This window comes from Balaenoptera ricei, chromosome 2 (assembly GCF_028023285.1).
Source record: "Balaenoptera ricei isolate mBalRic1 chromosome 2, mBalRic1.hap2, whole genome shotgun sequence".
In the NCBI taxonomy this organism is placed as follows: Eukaryota; Metazoa; Chordata; class Mammalia; order Artiodactyla; family Balaenopteridae; genus Balaenoptera; species Balaenoptera ricei.
In genome coordinates this window covers 52,964,246-52,987,515 of record NC_082640.1, presented here as the reverse complement: position 1 = coordinate 52,987,515, position 23,270 = coordinate 52,964,246, and the positions used below count along the sequence as shown (strand labels likewise).

General features: G+C 39.1%; 1 protein-coding gene across 1 annotated transcript in view; it reads left to right on the top strand.

The window, feature by feature from the left end:
• The window catches only part of GABRA5 (gamma-aminobutyric acid type A receptor subunit alpha5), a 92,372-nt gene that overhangs the window by 44,219 nt on the left and 24,883 nt on the right, over nucleotides 1–23,270 (top strand). Inside the window, exon 5 of the mRNA XM_059915412.1 lies at nucleotides 13,251–13,333. Coding sequence (XP_059771395.1) covers nucleotides 13,251–13,333 — 83 coding nt within the window. The remainder of the gene's footprint in view (nucleotides 1–13,250; nucleotides 13,334–23,270) is intronic.

The following is a 23,270-nucleotide window of genomic DNA, read 5'->3' as shown; positions in this document are numbered from 1 at the left end:
TTTTATTTATTTATTTTTAGCTGCATTGGGTCTTTGTTGCTGCACACGGGCTTTCTCTAGTTGCAGCTAGTGGGGGCTACTCTTCATTGCGGTGTGCGGGCTTCTCATTGCGGTGGCTTCTCTTGTTGCAGAACACGGGCTTTAGGCACGCAGGCTTCAGTAGTTGTGGCACACGGGCTTAGTTGTTCCATGGTATGTGGGATCTTCCCAGACCAGGGCTTGAACCCGTGTCCCCTGCATTGGCAGGTGGATTCTTAACCACTGCGCCACCAGGGAAGCCCCTTTCTTCTTTTTTAATGCAGACATTGACAGCTCTGAATTTCACTCTGAGCACTGCTTTTGATGCATCCCATAGGTTTTCATATGCTATATTTTTGTTTCCATCCATCTCAAAGTTTTTTTCTCATTTCTTTTGTGATTTATTCTTTGACCCATTTGTTATTTAGGATTGTGTTGTTTAATTTCCACATATTTGTGAAATTTTCCATTTTCCTTCTGTTATTGATTTCTAATTTCATTCCATTGTGGTCAGGGGAGATGCTGTGTATGCTTTCAATATTTGGAAATTTATTGAGACTTGTTTTGTGGCTGTTCATATGGTCTATCTGGGACAGTGTTGTATGTGCCCTTGAAAAGAGAGCTATTGTTGGATGAAGTTCTCTATATACCTCTGCTAGGTCTAGCTGGGTTACAGTGTAGTTTAAATCTTCTATTTCCTTGTCATTATTCTCTGGTTTTTCTAACCATTATCGAAAGTGGGATATTGAGGTCTCCAACTATTATTGTAAAACTGTCTATTTTTCCTGAGTTTTGTCAGTTTTTGCCTCATATATTTTTGAGGCTCTGTTGTGAGGTTCATATATGTTTATAATTTCTATATATTTTTACTGGATTGAGTCTTTTGTCATTATATAGTGTCCTTTTTTGTCTCTTGTAACAAATTTTATCTTTAGCTCTCTTTTTGTTATGTTTGGGTGGAATGCTTTTTTCCATCCATTCACTTTCAACGTATTTGTATATTTGGAACTAAAGTGAATCCCTTGTGGATAGTATATAGTTAGTTCATATTTTTTTATTGATTCTAGCAGTCTCTGCCTTTTAATTGAAGTGTTTGTTTCATTTAGATTTAATATAACTACTGACAAGGAAGGATTAAAGATAATGTAGTAAGGGGTGTTTTTATGGGCCAAACTGTGTCCCTCCAAATTCGTATGTTGAAATCCTAACCCCCAGTACCTCAGAATGTGACTGTGTTTGGGGATAGGTCTTTAAAGAGATGATTAAGTCTATTTGCTTTCTATATGCTTTATTCATTTTTTGGTTCCTCAACTCTTAAATTATTGCCTTCTTTGGTATTTAATTGATTATTTTTTCTAGTGCACTATTTAAACTCTCATCTCACTTCTCATACTGCATACATTTTTAGTTATTTTCTTAATGGTCACTCTGGGGATTTAAATTAATATCTACATGTATGACAATTAGTTTGAATTAATGCCAACTTAGTTTCAATAGTATATGAAAACTTTGCTTCTATAGTTCTGTTCCCCCTCTTATGTTGTTATTGTCAAAAATTACATCTTTATACATAGTGTGCCCAGTAACATAGATTTATAATCACCACTTTATGCATTTGTCTTTAAAATCATATAAGATAATAGAGAAGTTTATGAACCAAAAATAAAAATAATACTGGCTTTTGTATTTACCTATGTCTTTACCAGTACTGGCATTCTTCATTTCTTCATGTAACTTCCAGTTACTGCTAGTGCTCTTTTGTTTCCACTTAAAGGACTGCCTTTAGTGTTTATAATAGGACAAGCCTATCACAATGAATGCCCTCAGTTTTTTGTTTATCTGGAATATCTTAATTTCTCCTTCATTTTTGAAGGATACTTTTTTCTTCCAGCACTTTGAATATGTCACTTTACTGCCTCTGGCTTCCATGGTTTCTGATGGAAATCTGTTGTTAATCTTATTTAGGATCTCTTGTTCATGAGATTATAATTATAATGTGTCTCAGTGTGGATTATAATATGTCTCAGTGTGGATCTCTTTAAGTTTATCCTACTTGGAGTTTTTTGAACTTTGATGTTAGATTAATATTTCTCATTAAAATGAAGACATTTTTGGCCATTATTTCTTCAAATATTCTTTCTGCCCCTTTCTCCTTTTTCACTAGTTGTGGGACTCCCATTATGTATGTTTTGGTATTCTTGATGGTATCCCAGAGGTCTCTTAGGCTTTGTTCATTTTTATTCATTTTTTTCTCTCTATCCTCAAACTGGATAATTTCATTTGACTTATCTTCAAGTTTGCTGATTCTTCCATCTTCTCAGATATGCTGTTGAAACTCTCTAGTGAATTTTTCATTTCAGTTATTTTTTTTTCACCTGTAGAATTTCTATTTGGTTCTTTTTATACCTTCTATCTCTTTACTGATATTTTATATTTGTTGAGATATTGTTCTCTAGGTTTCCTTAATTTCTTTGTCCATTGTTTTCTTTAGCTCCTTGATATTTAAGGCAATTGATTTAAAGTGTTTTCTAGTAAATCCAATGTCTTTGCTTCCTCAGAGATAGATTCTGTTAATTTCTTTTTTCCCCTGTGAATGGAATATCTATTTTTGTGGGGTTCTTTTTTTTGTATGCCTCAATTTTTTGTTGAAAACTGGATGTTTTGATTATCATAATATGGTAACTAGAGAAATCAGATCCTCCTCCATCCATAGAGTTTCCTGTTTTGCTTTTTGTGGTATTGTTGTTTGTTTAGTGAGTTTTCTCAACAACTTTTAAAAGTCTGTATTCTTTGTCATGTGTGGTCAGTCTCATTAGCTTAATGGCCAGCTAGTGATTTGATACAGATTCCTTAATAACTTGGAACAAAAAAACAGAAAATAAAAGCTCTCTTAGTCTTTGCAGATAGACTCTCTGTGTATGTTGGAATGCTCTTTAAAGTTTAACCAGTTTACAACTTTGCCATAGCTTTCACTTCCTGCCTGTACAGATCCTGAGAGTCAGCTGGAGATGAGAACTTAGGGCCTTCTTGGGTCTTTTCTGAGCATGTGTCCAGTCCTGAGCATGCACATGGCCTTCTAGATTCTCTGGAATATGTGGGAGCTTTTCAGCCCTTATTTCCCCAAGTAACTCCTTCCTCAGCCTCTCCTTCCTAGGCTTTCAGTCTGTCTGTTGATTGCCCCAACTGTATCCATTTCCCCTGTGACTGTGGTGAATACATTTGCCTTTAAATGTTTTCAACAAATAACACCCTAGGAAGACACCTCTGAGTCAGCTGAAACAAAGGCAGACCCTTGAGCCAATCCTTCAGGGACCCACCAGACAGATCAAAGCAAACAACTAACATTCTTTGAGAATAAGGTCCATATCATTCCTGTTACCAGCAACCTGCACAAGTATTGTGAGTTCCCATTTTCATGCCCACTGCAGAGCTAGAGAGTGGGGGCTGGTAACAGGGTAAGTTAAAATGCTACAGAACCTGCTTACTGGTTTTCAGACATTTTTTTTCTTGTTAAGTTTTCTCTGGCTGTTGTAAGTTTTTTATCAGATTCCAGAGTTCCATAAAAAGTTGATGACTGTTTTTGCAGCTTATTCACTGCTTTTGTGGATGTTCCCTAGTCCCCCACTTCTACTGATGTCACCTTTACTTCTCCTCTAGGACTTTTAAAGCATTTACTGTGTGTCAGGCATTGTACTACATATCTGTATTGGTATTTGGTATGTCAGGACCTAACACTGTAAGATAAGCTTTATATAATCCCCTTTATAGGGAAATGTGGGCACATGGAGACTGAGCTGAGCATTGGGGCTGGGTCTGTTTGATTTCACTGTCTATTCCATCTTCTCTGTAACCCACAACACTGTTGATTGCATTGTGCTTTATAATTAGAGATGTACTTGAATTTCACTTTGAGAAAGGAATGTCTTTGCATAATTTTGCTGCTCCTTTTTTGCAGCAGTCTTTTTATTGACCAAGCTTGTGTTTATTTTCCTACATTTGATTTATTAAGAAGGTTTATTGCTGGGTGTGTGGATACACATAAAAAATTAACCAAAATGTTTCTGCTCTCACATCAATCATTACAGTGCCTTCCTGAGGAACACAAGCATTAAAAAAGAAATAGCCATGTTAATCAAAATAAATCAATAAAGTTTATATGCCTTTTGGATAAGAAATATGGCTAAGTTTGTAAAATTATCATACATCTACTAGTTTTCCCAAAATATAGAATTCCTGACATCTTCTTTCCAACAGCTGAAGAGGAATGAGAATCCTAATAAATAGTGCAAGTTCAGAGAGGATTTTCAGCCAGAATAATTCTGATGGTTGCTCCCTTGTACATCCCTATTACATTGAAGAGTACAAAATGAATCAATTAGATTTAGAATGACTTATGAAATGTGTAACTCAAGCTGGAAGTAAATTGTAGAATTTGGTTTCATTGCTAAAAGGAAGAGGTTCATTATGCTATCTCAATAACAGTTTTGTGTGTTTTTTTAAGTATGGAACTTTACAATTGTATAAACCAAAACATGCATCATTTTAGTATAGTCTTATTGGAACTTTCAGATAATGCCCAAAGTTCTGCTTTCTGCAAGGTTGCCTTTCAACGAATTTAAATTCTATTGCCTTTTAAACAAGTCACTGCACCCTTTATTCTTCTGCTCTCCATTGGCTGCTGCCCACCCCAACCTGGGCTGTACCTGCTGAACTTGGTATCTCATCTCATCTTTATCACAGGCAAAGGCCCTGCTTTAGCTTTGGGTAGGGTCAGGGTTAGTGCTAAGACGGAGATCCCTCAGGAGGGCGACTAACCAGGATAAGCACCATGGCCAGGCCCTGAAGGAAACTAGGCTTGCAGTTCTGGTTTGGATCAAACTTAATTACAATAGGTGTACAACTGCCACCAAAGGGACCAGTATGCACAGGTTAGTTAGTAAAAAGATGGGGTGGGAGTGGCTGAACCTGACAATGACCTCTGGGTTCCAACACACATTGTTCCCAACTTGTCAATGTTTAGATTTAAAAAGTTCAGTTTTTACATAGCTGAGCTTTAGAATGTTTTCCTCAAAACATTATTATGAATTGTAGTTAGTTTCAAGGAAAACCAGCGATGCCTAACTGACAAATAATAAACATGGCATATCACTATTTATCACGATACACGGAATAGTGATTGTTTACAGGAAGAGAAATGCATTCATGCATTTTTTTATTGAATGAATAAGTTTGCAGTTCTTCCTGAGCACAGGAGTATAGGAGAGAATGCTCCAGTAAACAGAATTTTGACATCAGGCAGAGCTCTTGGGGAAGTTTCTGAAGGAGAAGCAGGGCTATCTCTATTCCTAGCACTAGTGACTCAATAAATACATATGAGTAGACATGTTATATTAATAAAAAGACCAATTCTTTGTAGTACCTGAGTAAACTTCTCTTATTTGCCAATCTAGAGGTAAATCAAATATAAGGAAAACAAGCATATAACCCTCAGAGCTGGGCTTCCTCTCAGAGACCTTCCCCCTGATGACCCAGCACAAAAGGTGCTCCTCGTGCAGATATTACTCTATAGCTTCTTCATCTCTGAGGATGTGACTCAGGTGTAGAGCAAGGAAGACTCTCCAGAGTGTTGAAGTAGCCCTGCACAGCCCCATCCAGGTGGGAATAAGCCAGAGGCAGCACAATGAGCCTACAGAAAAATAAAGATGTTGCCTACAAAGAGCCAGCTGAGAGTGCCAGCTTTCCTCCATCTCCAAAGCTGGCAGCCCTTCAGATGGGTGCAACCATAGTAAACAGAAAGTTATGTACATTAAGTATTCTTATGTTCCTTACAAAGACTCACTTGGAAAAGTATCAGCCAAATTAAGCCTCAGCTCTTTCCCATAACACCAATCATTAGGTGCTATGTTAGTATTGAATTTCAAGAGTCCCCAGATATATTTCATATATTGCCTGAGAGTCTTGATAGGAAGGTGATGTTTCCACTGAATGACCAGTGGAGGCATATTACTCAGCCATAAAAAAGAATGAAATAATGCCATTTGCAGCAACATGGATGGACCTAGAGATTGCCATACTGAGTGAAGTAAGTCAGACAGAGAAAGACTATCATGATATCACTTATATGTGGAATCTAAAATGTAACACAAATGAACATATCTAAGAAACACAAGCAGGTAAGAGAACAGACTTGTGGTTGCCAAGGGGGAGGGGTAGGGGAGAGAAAAAAAAAACAGTGGAGATGCAGCCTGCAGCTCAGTCACTGACCAAGCCAGGCCACCTTGCATGAGGTGTCTGGTCCATTTCATTATCAAGCCTGTGATTTTCATGACAGTGAATACTTTGTGAGTTATTTATAAGTTGACCAAATCAAATTTCTTTCTCAACTTTGTGAAAATTATTTAACAATTGGTTATTGGATTATTAATATTATTATTATTTTATTTTATGGAAACTACTGTGCTAGTTTTCTATTGTTGCTGTAACAAATTACCACAGACTTAGTGGCTTTAAAACTATACAAATTTATTATCTTACTGCTCTGGAGACCAGAAGTCTGAAACAGGTCTTATGTTGCCAGGATTGTGTCTCTTCTGGATTCTCTAGCGGAGAATTATTTCCTCACCTTCCCCAGCTTCTGGAGGCTGCCTGCATTCCTTCGTTCATGGCCCTGCATCACTCCTTCCACTATCACTGCTTCCAGCGTCACATCTCCCACTTCAACTCAGACACTCCTGTCTCCTTCTTATAAGTAGGCTTGTGCTTACATTGGGCCTGTCCAATAATTGGGGTAGTCTCCCCACCCCCAAATCCTTAATTTAATCTCATCTGAAAAGTCCCTTTGGCCATGGTAGGTATCACGTTCATAAGTAGGAAGTATTAGGACATGAACATCTTTAGGGAATCATTATTTTGCTTACCACAATCTGTGTTCTGCCCCCCAAATTCATGTGTGTCCCATGTGCAAAAAATATTAATCTCATTCCAATATCCCCCAAAGTCTCAACTCATTACGGCATCAAAGTCCATAGTCTCAACTAAATCTCATCAGCTCCAAAGTTCCAAATCTCATCATCTGAATCATCTAAATCAGCTATGTGTGAGGATTTGGGTATGATCTACCCTGAGGCACAATCCTCATCTGTGAATTTGTAGAACTCTAGAAACAAGTTAATTACCCACAAAATACAATGGTGGGACAAGCATAGGATAACAGTTAAAGATATTCCCATTTGAAAGTAGAGAAAATAGTAGGAGAAAAGGAAGCACTATTCCCCCCCAAATTTCTAAATCCGGTTAGGCAAACAACAGTAGGTTTCAAGGCCTGGGGCTAATCCTCCATGATTAAGCCTCTGCCCTTAGAGTCATCCTTCCTTTTTCATGAAGGGTAGCACATGTTTGCAGTTGAGTAGTTTCTTTCAACCTATTTCCTGCCTGTGGAATGTTGGTGTTCTGACAGCCTTCTTTCATTTTGGCCTCTATCTGTCCCATTCAGCCCAAACTGACAGTGTTTCTGCTGGTATAAAATGTTTAAGAATCATTTACGTCTCCTGTGTATGTCTCAAGAATTTACACTACTAGACCTCCTTCATAAATCTTTCATGGATAATTCGTTCTCTAATGACTTTTGCTTACATGGCTGAGAGGACCCATGAGTCACACATCTAATTTCCTCAAAGAGTCTGAGGCAGTAGCAAAAGATCCAACCACACCCTTGGCTTTCCCTTAAGAGTATGTTTTCCTGACAATGAATCTCCTAATTATAGCGTCTTTTGCAACCTGGATAAACTGAGAATTTCCCAAATCAAGTCTTGGTCCCTTTTTTGTTGGCAGTCCTTACCTTAATCTGTCTCCTTCTTCTCACATTTTACTATAAGCAACAGGAAGAAAAAAACAGGCCACAACTTTAACACTTAGCTTGGACTCTCCTCATCTAAGGGTCCAATTTCATCATTGTATCAGTTTCCTGTGGCTACTGTAACAAATTACCACAAACTTGGTGACTTAAAACACATTTACTGTCTTACATTTCTGGAGACCATGAGTCTGAAATCAGTGACACTGGGGCAAAATCAAGGTTTTGGCCGGGCTGTACTCCCTCTGGAGGTTCTAGGACAAAATCCGTTTACTTGCCTTTTCCAGTATCTAGAGCGTCATGTGTGCATTCCTTGGCTCAGGGCACCTTCCTACATCTTCAAAGCCAGCAGCACAGCATCTTCAAGCATCTGTGCTTTCATCACATCACCTTCTTTCTTTTATCTATGTGCACTTTCCTTTGCCTCTCCCTTATAAGGATCTTTGTGATTGCATTTAGTGCCCACCTGGTTAATCTCCCCATCTCAAGACCCTTAATCACATTTGTAAAGACCCTTTTCCCATATAAGGTAATGTTTACAACTTCCAGGAATTAGGACCTTTTATCTTTGAGGGGCATTATTTAGCCTACTGTAATCTTTTACAAGTTCCGCTTTCCACCTAAGCTTTCTGTCACTATACAGTGAGAATCTCCTTTCCTCCAAGTTCCAGTTTCCTCATTTCCTTCTGTGACCTCACCATTAGGGCCTTTGATGTCCATATTGCTACCAACAGTGTGTGTATATAACAGTATGACCATATAATGTAGGTCTTCTCTACCATGTTTCTCACTGCAAGTTCTCATTACAGAATCATTAACATTCACATTTCAATTAACAGTCTGTTCAACGTAGTCTAGGCTTTTTCTATAATGAATCTCAAAATTCTTCCAGCCTCTTCCCACTGCCCAATTCCAAATCATTTCCACTTTTTTAGGTATTTGTTACAGTAGCATCCCACTTCCAAGTACCAAATTTTGTATTATTTTCCTATTGATGTTGTAACAAATTATCACGAATTTATTGGCTAAAACACAACCAATTTATTATCTTACAGTTCTGGAGGTCAAAAGTCCAAAAAGGTCTTATGAGGCTAAGGTCAAGCTGTAGGCAGCAGGATTGCATTCCTTCTGGGTTCTCTAGGGGAGAATCCTTTCCTTGCCTCTTCCAGCTTCTAGAGGCTGCCTGCATCCCTGGGTTCATGACCACAATCCCATGACCTCTGCTTTTGTCATCATATCGCCTCTGACTCTGACACTCCTGCCTTCCTCTCATAAGGACTGCTGTGATTCTCCTGGGCCCATCTGGATAATCCAAGATAAACTCCCCTCTCCCAAGGGCCTTAACTTAATCACGCCTGCACAGCCCTTTTGCTATTTAAGGTAACATATTCACAAGTCATGACGTTTGGGGGATTAAGACATGGATATCTTTGCAGGACCATTATTCTGCCTACCACCACACCTTCTATTGCACTGAAGTATTCTCATGTAAATGAAGAAAGCTCAGATCTGGAGAGCATACTGGGTAGAAATCTCTTTTCACACCTATTAACTCTTCTCTTTTTTTTCAGAGAATAAAGGAGCTGTTATTATTTCTCTTTTTCAAATGGAAAGGCTGGACCAGAGAAGTTAGGCAGTTTTACAAAGGTTGCACAATTCATTAATGGCAAAGCTACTCTAGAATTTGGCTGTTTTAACATCTGAAGCACATGCCACTGCGGGCTGCCCCTGGGCAAGCAGAGAGCTCTCTAGCGAGTTTACATCCAAGTTGAAGCAAACAGCTTAACTCACAAAATGCCCTTTTTCTTACCCTAAAATTAAGATGTTCAAAAATGGGATATTATGTTCCAATAAGTTAATGCTTGAATGTCTTTAGAAACAGAAATTTGACCTTTGGGAAAAAAAGCTGGATCCTTGGATCTACCAGTAATTCAGTAAGTTTTTCCATAGGCACATTCCTTAACCTTTTGAGAAAAGTAAGGGCTTCTAGGAGGTGGCCTGGCTGGCTCCTTTGAGCTCTGACAGTCCACATTCCATGGAGTGCTCTGATCTCAATTCTGTGTGAAGGAGGTTGGTTGTACATCAAGGGACACTGCATTTTAAGAACCCCATGAATGGAAGGGTCCCTCTTATCTAGAGATATTATTTGAGTACTATAAAAGCATAGGCCTTTTTTGAAATGCTTAAAGGATCAAAATTTTAAGTGTTGTTCTCTTACTAAGGGTGAAACATTTGCTATTGGGGAATTTATCTGAATAATACATTCACTCCTTAGAGGAGAGACACTATCATAGATGAAGTATATTTTTCTGATGTTTGGAATTCAAATTCTAAAGAAGTCTATTAAAATGGGGGAACAATCTGTGAGGCTCTAATGTTAGCATTTATCAAGACGGTAATTGTAGAATTATCTTTTTTATGTTTTCACTGGAATTATTTTTTTCTTCAAAAGGGTTTTCTTTTTCCATCCAGCTAAATTCTGTCCACCTGTCTCTACCCACCCTCTCTCCTCCTGTTATATGCTAAAAGCAGACTCCTTGGTGTACATTCCTTGCCATCATTAAATGTTGTCAGTGCAGTGGTTTTGGCATAGATCTCAGGACCAAACAGCTAGAATAAAACAAGACAGCAGATGCTGAGACCACAGTGACAGAAAGAATGGCTCCTCACCTCTCTTATAAACACACGGTGTTGGCCAAGAAAGAGGAGTACATGAGGAAAAGGAGGAAAAGCCAGGAGTGGGCAGAGTGCCAGAGGTGGGAGGTCAAGTCTCCCTGAGGGGTCTACTCTGACAAGTAAGGGCAAGCAACAGGAATGCAGGTGGCAGTGCCTCCAGTGACCCCGGGGATCAAAGCACCCCAGCACCAAGCAGCGGGGAGAGGAGTTAACTGTGATTCACCACATTGTCAAGAATTCAGCCAACAGATCTGGCTTCAAGGCAGCCTCCAGACCCAGTGGGCCCTAGAGTGTTTTCTGGGAGACAGAAGCCCAGTTATGTGAGCTCCAAGACATGGCAGTGTCTGGAGAGAAGATTCTGCCATGGAAGGACCATCTCCACGTCACCCTGCTGGTGGGAGTCCAGCCCATAGTTGTTGATATTATTGCGGGCAACTTGAAGACTGCAGCACTGGGTCTGCTGGTTGAAGTCTGCTGTGCATACAGCAGGGCTTGGACAGTCAGGACCACCTGAAGCACCCTGCACCCCCTCATACTGTTCCCACTGGCTGAGCCCAGCCTCTTCCGTACACCAAGGCCATCAACTGTTGGAGCAGAGGCCATAGACCAGCACTGAGATGTACTTTTCTAATTGGAAGCGTTCTCTGTTCTCCCACATCACCATTTCTTCATGTGCTTATTTTCACATTTATTGCTTTGTACCTGGCACTGCAGCTTTATATATACTTTTTATGTCCCTACTATAAATTTGCTTCTCAAAGAAATTCTAGATTTACTGAGTCATTGTGATTTTATTCTCTAGAACATATTTGACTCACTTAAGTTTTCTGCCCCACTATTGCTTTGTTTAACAAATGGCTTAAGTTTACTAACAAGATAAATTAAAACACTGTTTTCCTTTATGTTGTCCTCCTCACAGGCTGTGGTTTTTAAGTCCTGTTTTCTTAATTCTAATGAGGAAATATTCCTTTACCTTCCCCATTTTGTAGTCTCTAATAATAATCCTTTTACACAGTTTATGCTTGAAGATGTCCACACATATACAGATATATGTATATATATATTACACAAACACACATCTGCATGCTAGAATTAAATATTTTACCTTTCAAAGTCATGATTATGCAGAGATTTTAAAGATGTGGGAAATACCCCTGCTCTAATGTTAGGTAAACAGAAGACTGAATTTTATAAACCAAGAACAAAAAGAAAACATCTGTAGCTGTGAAGAAATCTGGACAAAGTGTACCAGGTGAAATTATAAGTGAAATGATATGTATTTGTAATTTTCTTCTTTATAACTTTTCTGTATTTTCCATATTCTTCTACGAACATAGGTGGCATATAATTTTAGGTATCATCTCCCCACCTGAATATGAGACTTTTGTGGTATATTCTCATCCATGTGCACTCACACCCTCTGGAAATCACTCCATTTTGGGGAGAGTGGTACCCCCAGGCAGAGGCAGCAGATTTCCTCTCCGTGATGGGCACACACCTTCCTTCCACTGACACGTTTTAGCTTCATTCAGAGAATACATGAATTGACTACTCCAACTGCAATCGTCAAGTGTGAATTACATGCCCAATTTAATAGCAAAAAAGTTAAGCTATCTTAAAAGAAGGAAGCAGTAAAGGCAAAAATGATTGTTTTTACATTTTGATTCTCACCCCAGGCACGTGGGCAAGATCCAGACTTAATATAACAAAATAGAATTGTAACGTCTGTTTAAAGTTGAAAATTGTGCAATTTGATTTTATTTAATGCAATTACATTTCATTTTAAATAATAGAATTAAACACTAAGGACAGAAGACTAACTCATTAAAGAAATTTAGATTTACTACTTAATTAGTAAATCTGTAGAGAAATAAAAGCACTACAGTATGATGACTCTGCAAGTACAAACAGAGCTTTGGGTCACACAGCCTGTGGGGCACGTGCCATTAGGGGCTCTGCATTCTTGTCCAGATCCCTTAATATCCATGCCTCACTTTCTTACCTTGAAACTGGGGTGATAATAGCAATACATTGTGCTATTCTAATTAGATATGTTAATGCAGGTGAAGCACTTAACACAGTCCCTAGCCCAGACCAGCAACTCTTATGATCAGCACTGTTTTAGTCATTGGTGACAGTGGTAGTGGATGGTGGTATTATTATTTGGAAGACCAGACTTGGATTAAAAACAATAAGAAAGTTGCTATCATAACACAATTTCGCTTACTCTATAGTTTCATGACATCAACCCAGTACACAATAATTATAGCCAGCTTCTGGTCAAAACTTGGACTGTGTATTTATTCCACATTTATATTTTTGAGCGTATAAATTATTTTAGAACATACATATATTTTCAGCCTTGTCAAGGGAAGTTTTTTAGATTACTGTGGGTAAGTGATGGGAGAATAAAAGAATAAATTATCTTTAAAGGCATCTCAAATTGCTTTACAAGCTGTAATGTATGTACAGACACTCAGCAAGCCACAGAACTCCTGAGTAGATTTGATTTAAACCTTATTTCTAAATGATATTCATCTACAATGCAATCCTATGTAATTTGGTGGGACAGTTTAGACAATTTCATAAAAGATAGTAATTAAAATAATGAGTGGAGTACTTAATATGGCTTTCTGGAACGTGGTGTCCAGTAAATAGCCAGAGTCGGTGAGTCATTGAAAGGTCCCCATCTCTTGTTTTTCAGCTTGACCATCTCGGCAGAATGCCCAATGCAACTTGAAGACTTCCCGATGGATGCCCATGCCTGCCCTCTGAAATTTGGCAGCTGTAAGTTATTTTCACAAGTAAGAACCATGGATATATTTTGGGGGTTATGTCCCCCAAAGACAGAGAAGCATTTAGGTTCTATATGTGAATAAGCATGAGATGACCTGCAGTCTGCTTGGGAAGGCTGGAGAGTATGGTGGGGCACACACCAGGCTGTTTTCCTTGCTTGTAACTGAGAATGCAAGTGGAGGCACTTGCCCATTAGGGTATGCTCCTCAGGAAGCAGTTCCCTACCCTTAGACCTGCACCAGGCAATTCTTTCTTGTCTTCACTTCTCAGATTGCAGGTCACCTCCTCCAACAGCCCTTAATGACCCAATTTCAGTTACCCACCTGATAACTCCTTATTGCATGGTAGTTATTGCTATGTTGAGTCACTTCTTCTCAGATGTTCCATATGAACATTTGATTATTTATATGTGGGTTATTTAATTTTTAAACAGTTTGGGGATTTTCCAGTTATCTTTCTGTTACTGATTTTAGTTTAATTCCATTATAGTCAGAGGACACCCTCTGTATGGTTTCAACTTTTCTTACATTTATGGGGGTTTATTTCATGACTCAGAATAGGATTCATTTTGATATTTGTTCTGTGAACACTTGAAAGTCATGTGTACTTTGCAGTTGCTTGGTAGAATGCTCTACAAGTATTGATTAGATCCTGTTGATTATGGTGTTGTGAGTTCTATATTGTTTGCTGATTTTCTGTCTACATCAGTTGTTGAGAAAGAGGTGCTGAAGTCTTTGACTGTAATTGTGCAGTTGACTATTTCCACTTTCAATTCAGTAAGTTTTTTGTTTCATGTATTTCTCAGCTGTTTTGGTGTATACACATTCAGGATTATACTTTCTTGTGGATGAATTAACCCTTTATGATTGCATAATGTTCATCTCTGTCTCTGGTAATTTTCTTTGCTTTGAATTCTACTTTACCTGAAATCCATATGGCCACTCTTTCTTTTGATTAATATTTGAATGATGTATATATTTCCATATGTTTACTCTAAGCATCATTACATTAAAATGAGCTTCTTGCAGATGGTGTATAGTTAGGTCATATTTTTTAATTCACTTTGCCAGTCTTTATTTTCAATTGGTGTATTTTCATAATTTACATTTTATCGAACTATTGATATGTTAGGACTTAAGTCTGCCATTTTATTTGATTTTTTGGTTTTCCGTTCTCTATGTTTTCCATTTCTCTATTTTCTTTTTCCTGACTCCCTGTGGGTTAGCTGAACATTTATTATGATTCCATTTTTATTTATTTATAGTGTTTTTGTGTATATCTTCTTGTACATCTTTTATTTTAATTTTATTTATTTATTTTTGTCTGTGTTGGGTCTTTGTTGCTGCATGTGGGCTTTTCTCTAGTTGCGGCAAGTGGGGGCTACTCTTTGTTGTGGTGCATGGGTTTATTGCAGTGGCTTCTCTTGTTGTGGACCATGGGCTCTAGGTGCACAGGCTTCAGTAGTTGTGGTGCATGGGCTTAGTTGCCCCGTGACATGTGGGATCTTAGTTCCCTGACCAGGGATCAAACCCACATCCCCTGCATTGTAACAGATTCTTTACCACTGGACCACCAGGGAAGTCCCTAGCCATTCTTTTAGGATAGACTGCTGGCAATAAATTCTCTGAGTTTTTCTTCATCTGAAAATACCTTGATTTCTCCCTTCATACCTGAAGAACATTTTTAGTGAATATAAGATCCTGTTCTGACAGTTCTTGTGGCATTTGAAAAATGTGCTACTTTGCTGTTGCCTCCATGGTTTCTGTTGAGGAATCTGCTGTAATTCAAACCATATTTTCTTTATAGGTGAGATATCTTTTCTCTCTTGTTGCTTTCAAGTTTTTTTCTTTGACTTTAGTTTCAGAAGTTTGACTATGATGTGTATTAGTGTGGATTTCTTTGGGTTTACTGATTTGGGATTTACTCCACTTCTTGCATCTATAGATTTTGGTCAAATTTAGGACGTTTGACCAGTTATTACTTTGAATACTTTTTCTGCCCCATCCTCTTTCTCTTCTTCTTTCCTGACTCAAATGACATGAATGTTAGATCTTTTGTTGTATTCTTACAAGTACTGAGGCTCTTTTCACGTTTTTTTCTATTACATCTGTGTATGGTCACAGGCTCCTCCAGATGGCTGTTCCCTTGTTCTCTGTATATCCCTTGCCTGACCAGTGCCTGCTTCACCTACACCCTACTCATATGACTGACCTACATACTTGCCCCAGGCCACAGCTAATGACTGTTCTAGCTTTAGATAAGAACTCTCCACTCTGCTTATCAAAGGGGTGGTGAGGGACAGACTCCTCTGCTGGTTTCCCTGGTAACCAATGAGGTAACCTGATATAATTTCCCCCTATAACTGGCAATCTCTCCTTCCGCCCCAGGAGCAAAGATGGCCACATGTCCTGCCCGCCATCTGCCAAACATGGTGGGGTGTCACTCCAGGACCTTGCTTCAGAGGTGTAAGCTCCCCCATCCATTAAACCGTTGATGTTTCTGTCACTGGCTCTTTCTTCAGTCTTAAGGATGGGCAAGTAGAGGCCTTTGTAGACCTGCAGGGTGCAGCCCAACAATCTGTTTTTCAGATAACTTAATTTTTATTGTTCTATCTTTAATTTTACTGATTCTTTCTTTTGCCCCCTCCATCTTTCTGAGGAACTCATTCACTGAGCTTCTTATTATGGTTATTGTTTTCTTTAATTTTATGTGTCAACTTGACTGGGCCACAGGATGCCCAGATATTTGGTCAAACTTTATTGTAGGCATGCATGTGAAGATATTTTTTGATAAGATTAGCATTTAAATCAGTTGACTGAGTAAAGCAGATTGCCCTCCCTAATGTGGATGGGCCTCGTTCAATCAGTTGAAGACCTGAATAGAACAGAAGGGCTGACCTTCCCATGGGTAAGAGGAAACTCCTCCTGCCGATTGCCTTGAGCAAGAATGTTGGTCTTTTCCTTCCATGCAAACTGAAACAGCTCTTCTTGGGTCTCCAGCCTAACAATTCTCAGACTGGAACTACACCATCAGTTCTCCTGGTTCTTCAGCTTGCTGATTGCAGATCTTGGGACTTCTCAGCTCCCGTTATTGCATGAGGCAATACCTTATAATAAACCATGTATGTATGTGTGTGTGTGTGTGTCTATATATATATATATATATATATGTAAATATATGTATATGTATATATGTCTATATAGAGAGAGACACACACACACACACATATATGTGTATATACCTATTGTTTCTGTTTCTCTGGAGAACCCTGACTAATACAGATTTTGGTTATGAGACGTGGGTGCTACTGTAGCAAATACCTGGAAATGTGGATGTGGCTTTAGAACTGGGTAATGGATAGAGGCTGGAGAGTTTTGTGGTGCATGTTAGAAAAAGCCAAGATTGCTATGAAGGGACTGTTGGGTGAAACATGGATGTTAAAGAAGATACTGGTAAGGGCTCAGAAAGAAAAAAGACAGCTAAAGAGAAACCTTTCTTCTTCTTAGAGAATACCCAAGTAATCATGAACAGAATGCTGGTTGAAACTTGGATGTTAAAGGTCTTCTGGTGAGGTCTCAGACAGAAATGTGGGACAGGTTATTGGAAAGTGGAGGAAAGATACTGCTTGTTATGAACTGGCAAAGCACTTGACTACATTGTGATCCAGTGTTTTGTGGAAGGTAGACCTTGTGAACAATGAAATTGGTTATTTAGTTGAGAAGATTTCTAAGGAAAGTGCTGGAAGAGTGGCTTGGTTCCTCTTGACAGCTTAATAGTAAAATGTGAAAGGCAAGAGATAAATTAAAGAAGGAATTGTTAAGCCAAAACAAAAAATGAAAAAAAAAAAAACAGAACTTAAAGATTTGGAAAATTCTCATACTCATATTGCAAAAAAAGAGGAAGTTTCTTCAGGAGAGAACACCAAATAAAAAGTTTACCCATGGTGTTATTGGCCATCTCAACAGAAGGCTGGAAGAAAGACCCCAAAGGCAATTCAGAGACCATCAGGGCTGCCAGTCCCACCCCAGCTGCAGAGTGCACAGGCCCAGGGGGCCAGACGGCCTCCACTTGGTCTTCAAAGGGCAGGGCTGCCACCCAGCAGAGCCCTGGGTGCCACGCCTTGCAGGGCAATGGGCATGAGGCTGCTGCCTCAGAGCACTGAACCAAGGAGAATTATTCTCAAGCCTTAAGATCTAATGGAACTTGCCCTGCTAGGTTTTGGACTTGCTTGGGACTTGTCATTCCTTATTTCCTTCCATGTTCTCCCTTTTGGAACAGGAATGTTTATCCTATACCCATCCCACCATTGTATTTTGGAAGCAAATAACTTGTTTCACAAGTTCACAGCTGGAGAGGAATTTTGCCTCAGGATGAATTCAGTCTAGATGATATTTAGATGAGACTTTTGACCTTAGATGTTAGAGTTGATGCTTGGAATGAGTTAAGACTTTGGGGATACTGGGATGAAATGAATGTATTTTGCATGTGAGAAGGACATAAATTTTGTGGGGCCAGTGGTAGAACACTATGGACTGAATTATGTCCCCCCAAAATTCATATTTTGAAACCCTAATCTCTAATGTTACTGTATTTGAACATAGAGCCTTTGTAATTAAAGTTAATTGAAGTCATAAAGGTAGAACCCTCATCTGATAGGATTGATGCCTTTATAAACAAAGGAAGAGAGAAATCTCTCTCTGTCTCCACATGCATGCAACGAAGAAAGGCCATGTGAGAACACAGCGAGGAGGCAGCCCTCTGTAAGCCAGGACAAGAGTCCTCACCAGAAATTGAATCTGCTAACATCTTGATCTTGGACTTTCCAGCCTCCAGAACTGTGAGAAAATAAATTTTGATTGTTTAAGCCAATCAGTCTATGGTATTTTGTTATGGTAGCCCAAGCAGACCAACACAAGTGCTAAAACTTCTCTTTGGTATTTCTTTCTCTCTTCTGTTTCTTTGCTGAGACTCTATTTTTTCACTTGTTTCAAGCATGTTTGTAATTGGTTGTTGCAACATTTTATGGTGGCTGCTTCAAAAATTCTTTTTTTAAAAGGATTTTTAAAAAGTAATTTTTTAAAAGGTAATTCTGACATCTCTGTCATATTTTCTTTGGCATCTATTGATTTTTTAAAAATTCAGTTTGATCTTCCTGGTTGTTGTTAGGACACGTTTTTTTATTGGACATTTTGTGTATTATGTTATGACAATCTGGATTTTATTGAAACCTTCTGTTTTAGCTAGATTTTTAAAACCACTGCTCTGGCAGGGAAAGGTGCAGCATGGCCTCATTACCGCCAAGTGGGCTTCCCTTCAGCCTCCACTGACACAGGGGTGACTGGGCTCTTGCTCTTGCTGGGTGGACACAGGACTCTGAGCTATATACAGGTCTTCACTGACACCATGTGGGGTAGGGTGGCCTTGGGGTGGCAGGAGTCTGAGCCTCCACTAAGCTTCCTGTGATGCAGCCCCATCAAGGAGCAGGAGGATATGCTCCTGCTGATTAGGGTGGGAGTCCAGGCTCCCCACTTGGCCTCTAGCCCACTACGGAGAATTGTCATCATTGCTGCCCAGCAAGGATGAAAGCCCTACTCCCTCGTGTTGGAGCTTCTCTGATACCTGCTGAGTGTGAAAGCCTAGGCTCTCCACTCTCTTTGCTGGCCTGGGGTGGGGTAGGGCAACATCTTTTCTGTGGTATTTGACTGGACTCGAGTGATATTTTCTGTCTTTATAGGCTGACCCTTTCCTGATCCTTTGGGTAGAGAGAGCAGGCTTCTGTTGTTGTTACTGTTTTTAGTCTGTGCCCATTGGCATTTCCAGGTTGCCACCTTCTTTAGTTCTAAGTCTGGAATGTAAAGGATAAGAAGAAAACTAAAGAACTCACTACTGTGTCATCCCTTGGGTCCCAAGACCTGTCTGCCTTACTCTCTGTACCTTTCAGATTCTTCCCACATTAATTGTATATGTAATATCCAGGGTTTCCAGTTGTACTTAGTAGGATGAGTAGGAGAAAACACATCTTCATTCTCCTGGAAGCAAAAGTCCCCCTAGATGTGTTTTTACTATTATTTACACTTTCTGGAGTTTGCTGAGCCTCTCGAATCTCTAAATTTATGTCTTTCACCAAATTTGAGGCATTTTTACCATCATTACTTCTAACAAATTTTCTTTCTCATCCTCTCTTTTTCCTCTGGAGCTCTAATTGTAGGTATTGTAATTTTTGATATTAATACCTCAGATCCCTAGGGGTCTGTTTACTTTTTAAAAAACTTGTTTTCACTTCTATTCTTTATATTGGATAATTTCTATTGCTCTGCCTTCAGCATTTCCACTCTTCTGTCATTTCTGATCTGCTGTTAAGCTCACACAGTAAATGCTTTTTATTCAGTGTATTTGACAGGTTTAGAATTTGTATTTGGTTCTTTTAAATAGTTTCAATGCCTCTGCTCAGATTTACTCTTAGTTTTTTCATTACAACAATTTTTCATCACAAAACATTACATTTTTTCCTTTACACCCTAAAGCATAGCCATGATAGCTGCTTTAAAATCCTTCTATGCGAAATCGAACATCTCAACCTTCTTGGTGTCATTCTGCATTGATTGTATTTTCTGTTGAACAAAGGTCATGTTTTCCTGTTTCTTTTACATTTAACAAACAGTTTTGAATTGTTTCCTGGACATTTCAGTCAGTGTTATATCGCAAGGACTCTGGATTCTGTCAAATTTAGAGCATGTGTGTGTGTGTGTGTGTGTGTGTGTGTGTGTGTGTGTGTGTCTTGGTGAGGGTGAGGGGTGGTTGCCAGATAACTTGACTGAGCTCCAACTCCAGACTCTGTCCTTCCTGTGGTACCACCTGAAATGTCTGGAGGGTCTTGTACTTAGTTGGGCTGGTAGGATTATGCTCCATATGTGTAATTCAGCCTTGAATTAGGTATCTGGTTAGAGTTTGCATACATCTGTTTACATCAATGTGGGGCTCCCTCTCCGTGGCTCTTTCCTTTCCAGGATTTTATACCTCACTTTCCAGCTGTGCTGTTCTGATAGCTCCAGACACTTCCTTTTGGTTCTTCAAGCCAATAAGTCTGAGGGATCCCTCTGAACCACAGCTGCCTCATGGCTCTGACTCACAGCTTTTTAAGAGAAAAGCCATTCCCTGCGTCCAAGTGCCAGCTCCTCTCCGGAGCCCTCCTGCTCTTGTTCACTCTCCAGTGCCTTCAGGGAGTTATTTTTCATGTGGTGTCCAGAGTTAATAGTTGTTACCTACTAACAGCAACTCTGCCATTACTGGCAGGGAACTTCCTTCGATTCTGAGGGTTTCCTTTTATATTGCTTCTATAATTCCAAAGGGATTTGGGAGATTAGGAGAAATAAGTATGTGTGATGAGCCAAAAATTAAGTTGGATGGGAATAATTCATTTTTTTCAAACTATGATCTTCAAACGCCATGGAGAGATAAAACATACATTTATTTGGGGGAAGTAGTATAATGGAAAGGGACTCTCACTAGGATTTATTTAAACCACTTACTGCCATCGGATAGCTGTGCACATCAGTAGCTGGGACAAAGCCTTCAAAAGATCCCTAGGGCACCTCACTTGGGAATCACTGATTCATGTCTCTAAGAGGAAAATGAGTTATATAACTTAAAATTATGCTACTCTTTGTACCTGAAAATTATGCTCTTCATTTGATCAAAGGTAAAAACACTAAAAGTCAAAGATTGTTATTTTTTCATCATTAGTTAAATAAATTCAAGTCAATGTGATATTCGGATTTAATGGCAATGGTGTGCAGGGCAGGAACACAAAGCAATTTTTGGTGAAAAAAAGTATGTGAGCTTTTAACCCTTCTTCATATCATCTCATATTCAACGACTCACCAGCTGCAGTTGTATCATTTATCATATTCAAAGCTAAAATATGCATCTGATAGGATCTTTTCCTTTCAACATTCAACCAAACAAGATCAATTTATATATATATATATATATATATATATATATATATATATATATATATATATATATTTATTTCTTGAACTCCATAGAGAGACAAAACCAATATAACCGTTTCTTCAACTCAGTAGAGATATTGAACTCTCATGCCAAATTTCTTTTTATCTGCCTGATATTTGAAGACTGGTTTGAAATAGATGAGATCACTTATTTATATTTGCTCTTATTATCATTACTATGATATACAAGGCAGTTTAATAGGTTTTCCTCATATATCATCATGTTTGCATACAATTGACCAAGAGCTAGAAAACTGCATAAACTTCACCTTTCCTCAGCTTGTATGGTTTCAGCTCAGGACTTAGTAGGTTTAAGAGAAGAAATGCTATTCAATGAAGTGTTTTTCTTACTTGTCTTTCATCTTTTGGATTTACTAAAAATAGCTGCTTGGCCAAGTAGTTCACTTCTACCATCAGCATTGGAGCCTGCAGGGGCTAAATGTGATAGTATAATGAGTTTCAAATTACCCAATCCAACAGTTCTCTGCTATTAGGAGACAAAGCAATGCAAACAGTCGTCATTATTCTAACGAGCCACATGCTCTGGCTTCTCTAATGCAGAGCTGGATTAACAGACATTTCTGTTATTGCTATCTCTTCTCTCAAGAATTCAAACAGTTGTTGAAATTAGCCCTGGCTTATAGAGGGATACTTCCCAGTACATAAGGAAATTCCTTAAATATAGTGGTATGGCTTACATTTAGAAGCAAATGCTTAAACAAATCAAGAGCATTTAGAAAAGAAAAAAAAAAATTTTGTTCATTTTATTTGTGAAATGGTGCCTTAAGTATTGGATTAAGTCATGAGAAAACATCTGGATTCATGAAAATATATTCTATATTAGACATGGACCCTGTTTCGGTGGATCTCCAGTAGAGAGAATTTCAGACCGTCGGGGGTAAATGTCATGGGGGTGAGCTGTCAGCGCATTCAGACATGTGGGATTACAACTCCGCTGCTGCCTTGGTCATGCCCAATACGGAGCGACTCAGCTCACCTGTCAGTGGTCTAGAGCGCAGGTTTCGGAGTGCCTGATGTGAGGTCTTAGAAATACATTGAAGTTTTGTCTGTGTTGTGCATTAGTTAACCTTGATTACTATCTAACAGGTGTTAGATAGTCGGGTGTGCTCTGCACTCAGCACTCTGCTAGGTGCAGTGAGAAAAAGAAGCATGACCGGTGCTCAAGGAGCAGATGATGGACACGTTAGATAATCAGGTTAAAACCCTTGTGAAACTGAAGGCCATTTGGGGAACCTCCTCATGAGGGTCATATTTTGAACTGAGCCTGGAAGGATTTGGATAGAAGAAGGCATAATGGAAATAGGACAAAGCACAAATGACAGGTGATCAGTTAGTGGAGGACACCCTTTGGGGAAGTGACAGGACAGTGTTACAACCCAGATAAGATGGGCCTTAAATCCCAAAGTGTAAAAGTAGTAGGCAGAACAATGATGTTGTGGAGTAAGGGGAGGATGTGCTGAAATCACTATTTTGGAAGTGAAACCAAGCTCTTGGAATGCCATGAAGCAGTAGAAGTGATGAGAGCTGAGAGCAGGTTGGTGGCCGGTGTGACAAGTGGATTTTGAGATGGACTCTGGGCGCGTGTGTAAGAGTCAAAGATGGCATCATGATTTTAAGACCAGGTGACTTGGAAAATACTATTTTCTATTAGAAATTGGAAGTAATTGGAAGGAGCTGCTGATTTGAGTGTATAAAAAGCTAATCAGTTTATGAGAGGGTAAGAAAGTAGGTGGAGGGATTTCCTCCTCATACTCCCGGCCTTTTACCTGCCTCTCACTCTTCTTCACAAAGGAAGCAGCTTTTCTGCTGGGAGGGTGACAGTCCTTTGTCCTTCTTTCCTGATTTGGTCTCATTTAAGTCTATAGACACAGAGAGCATGGTCTCTTGACTCT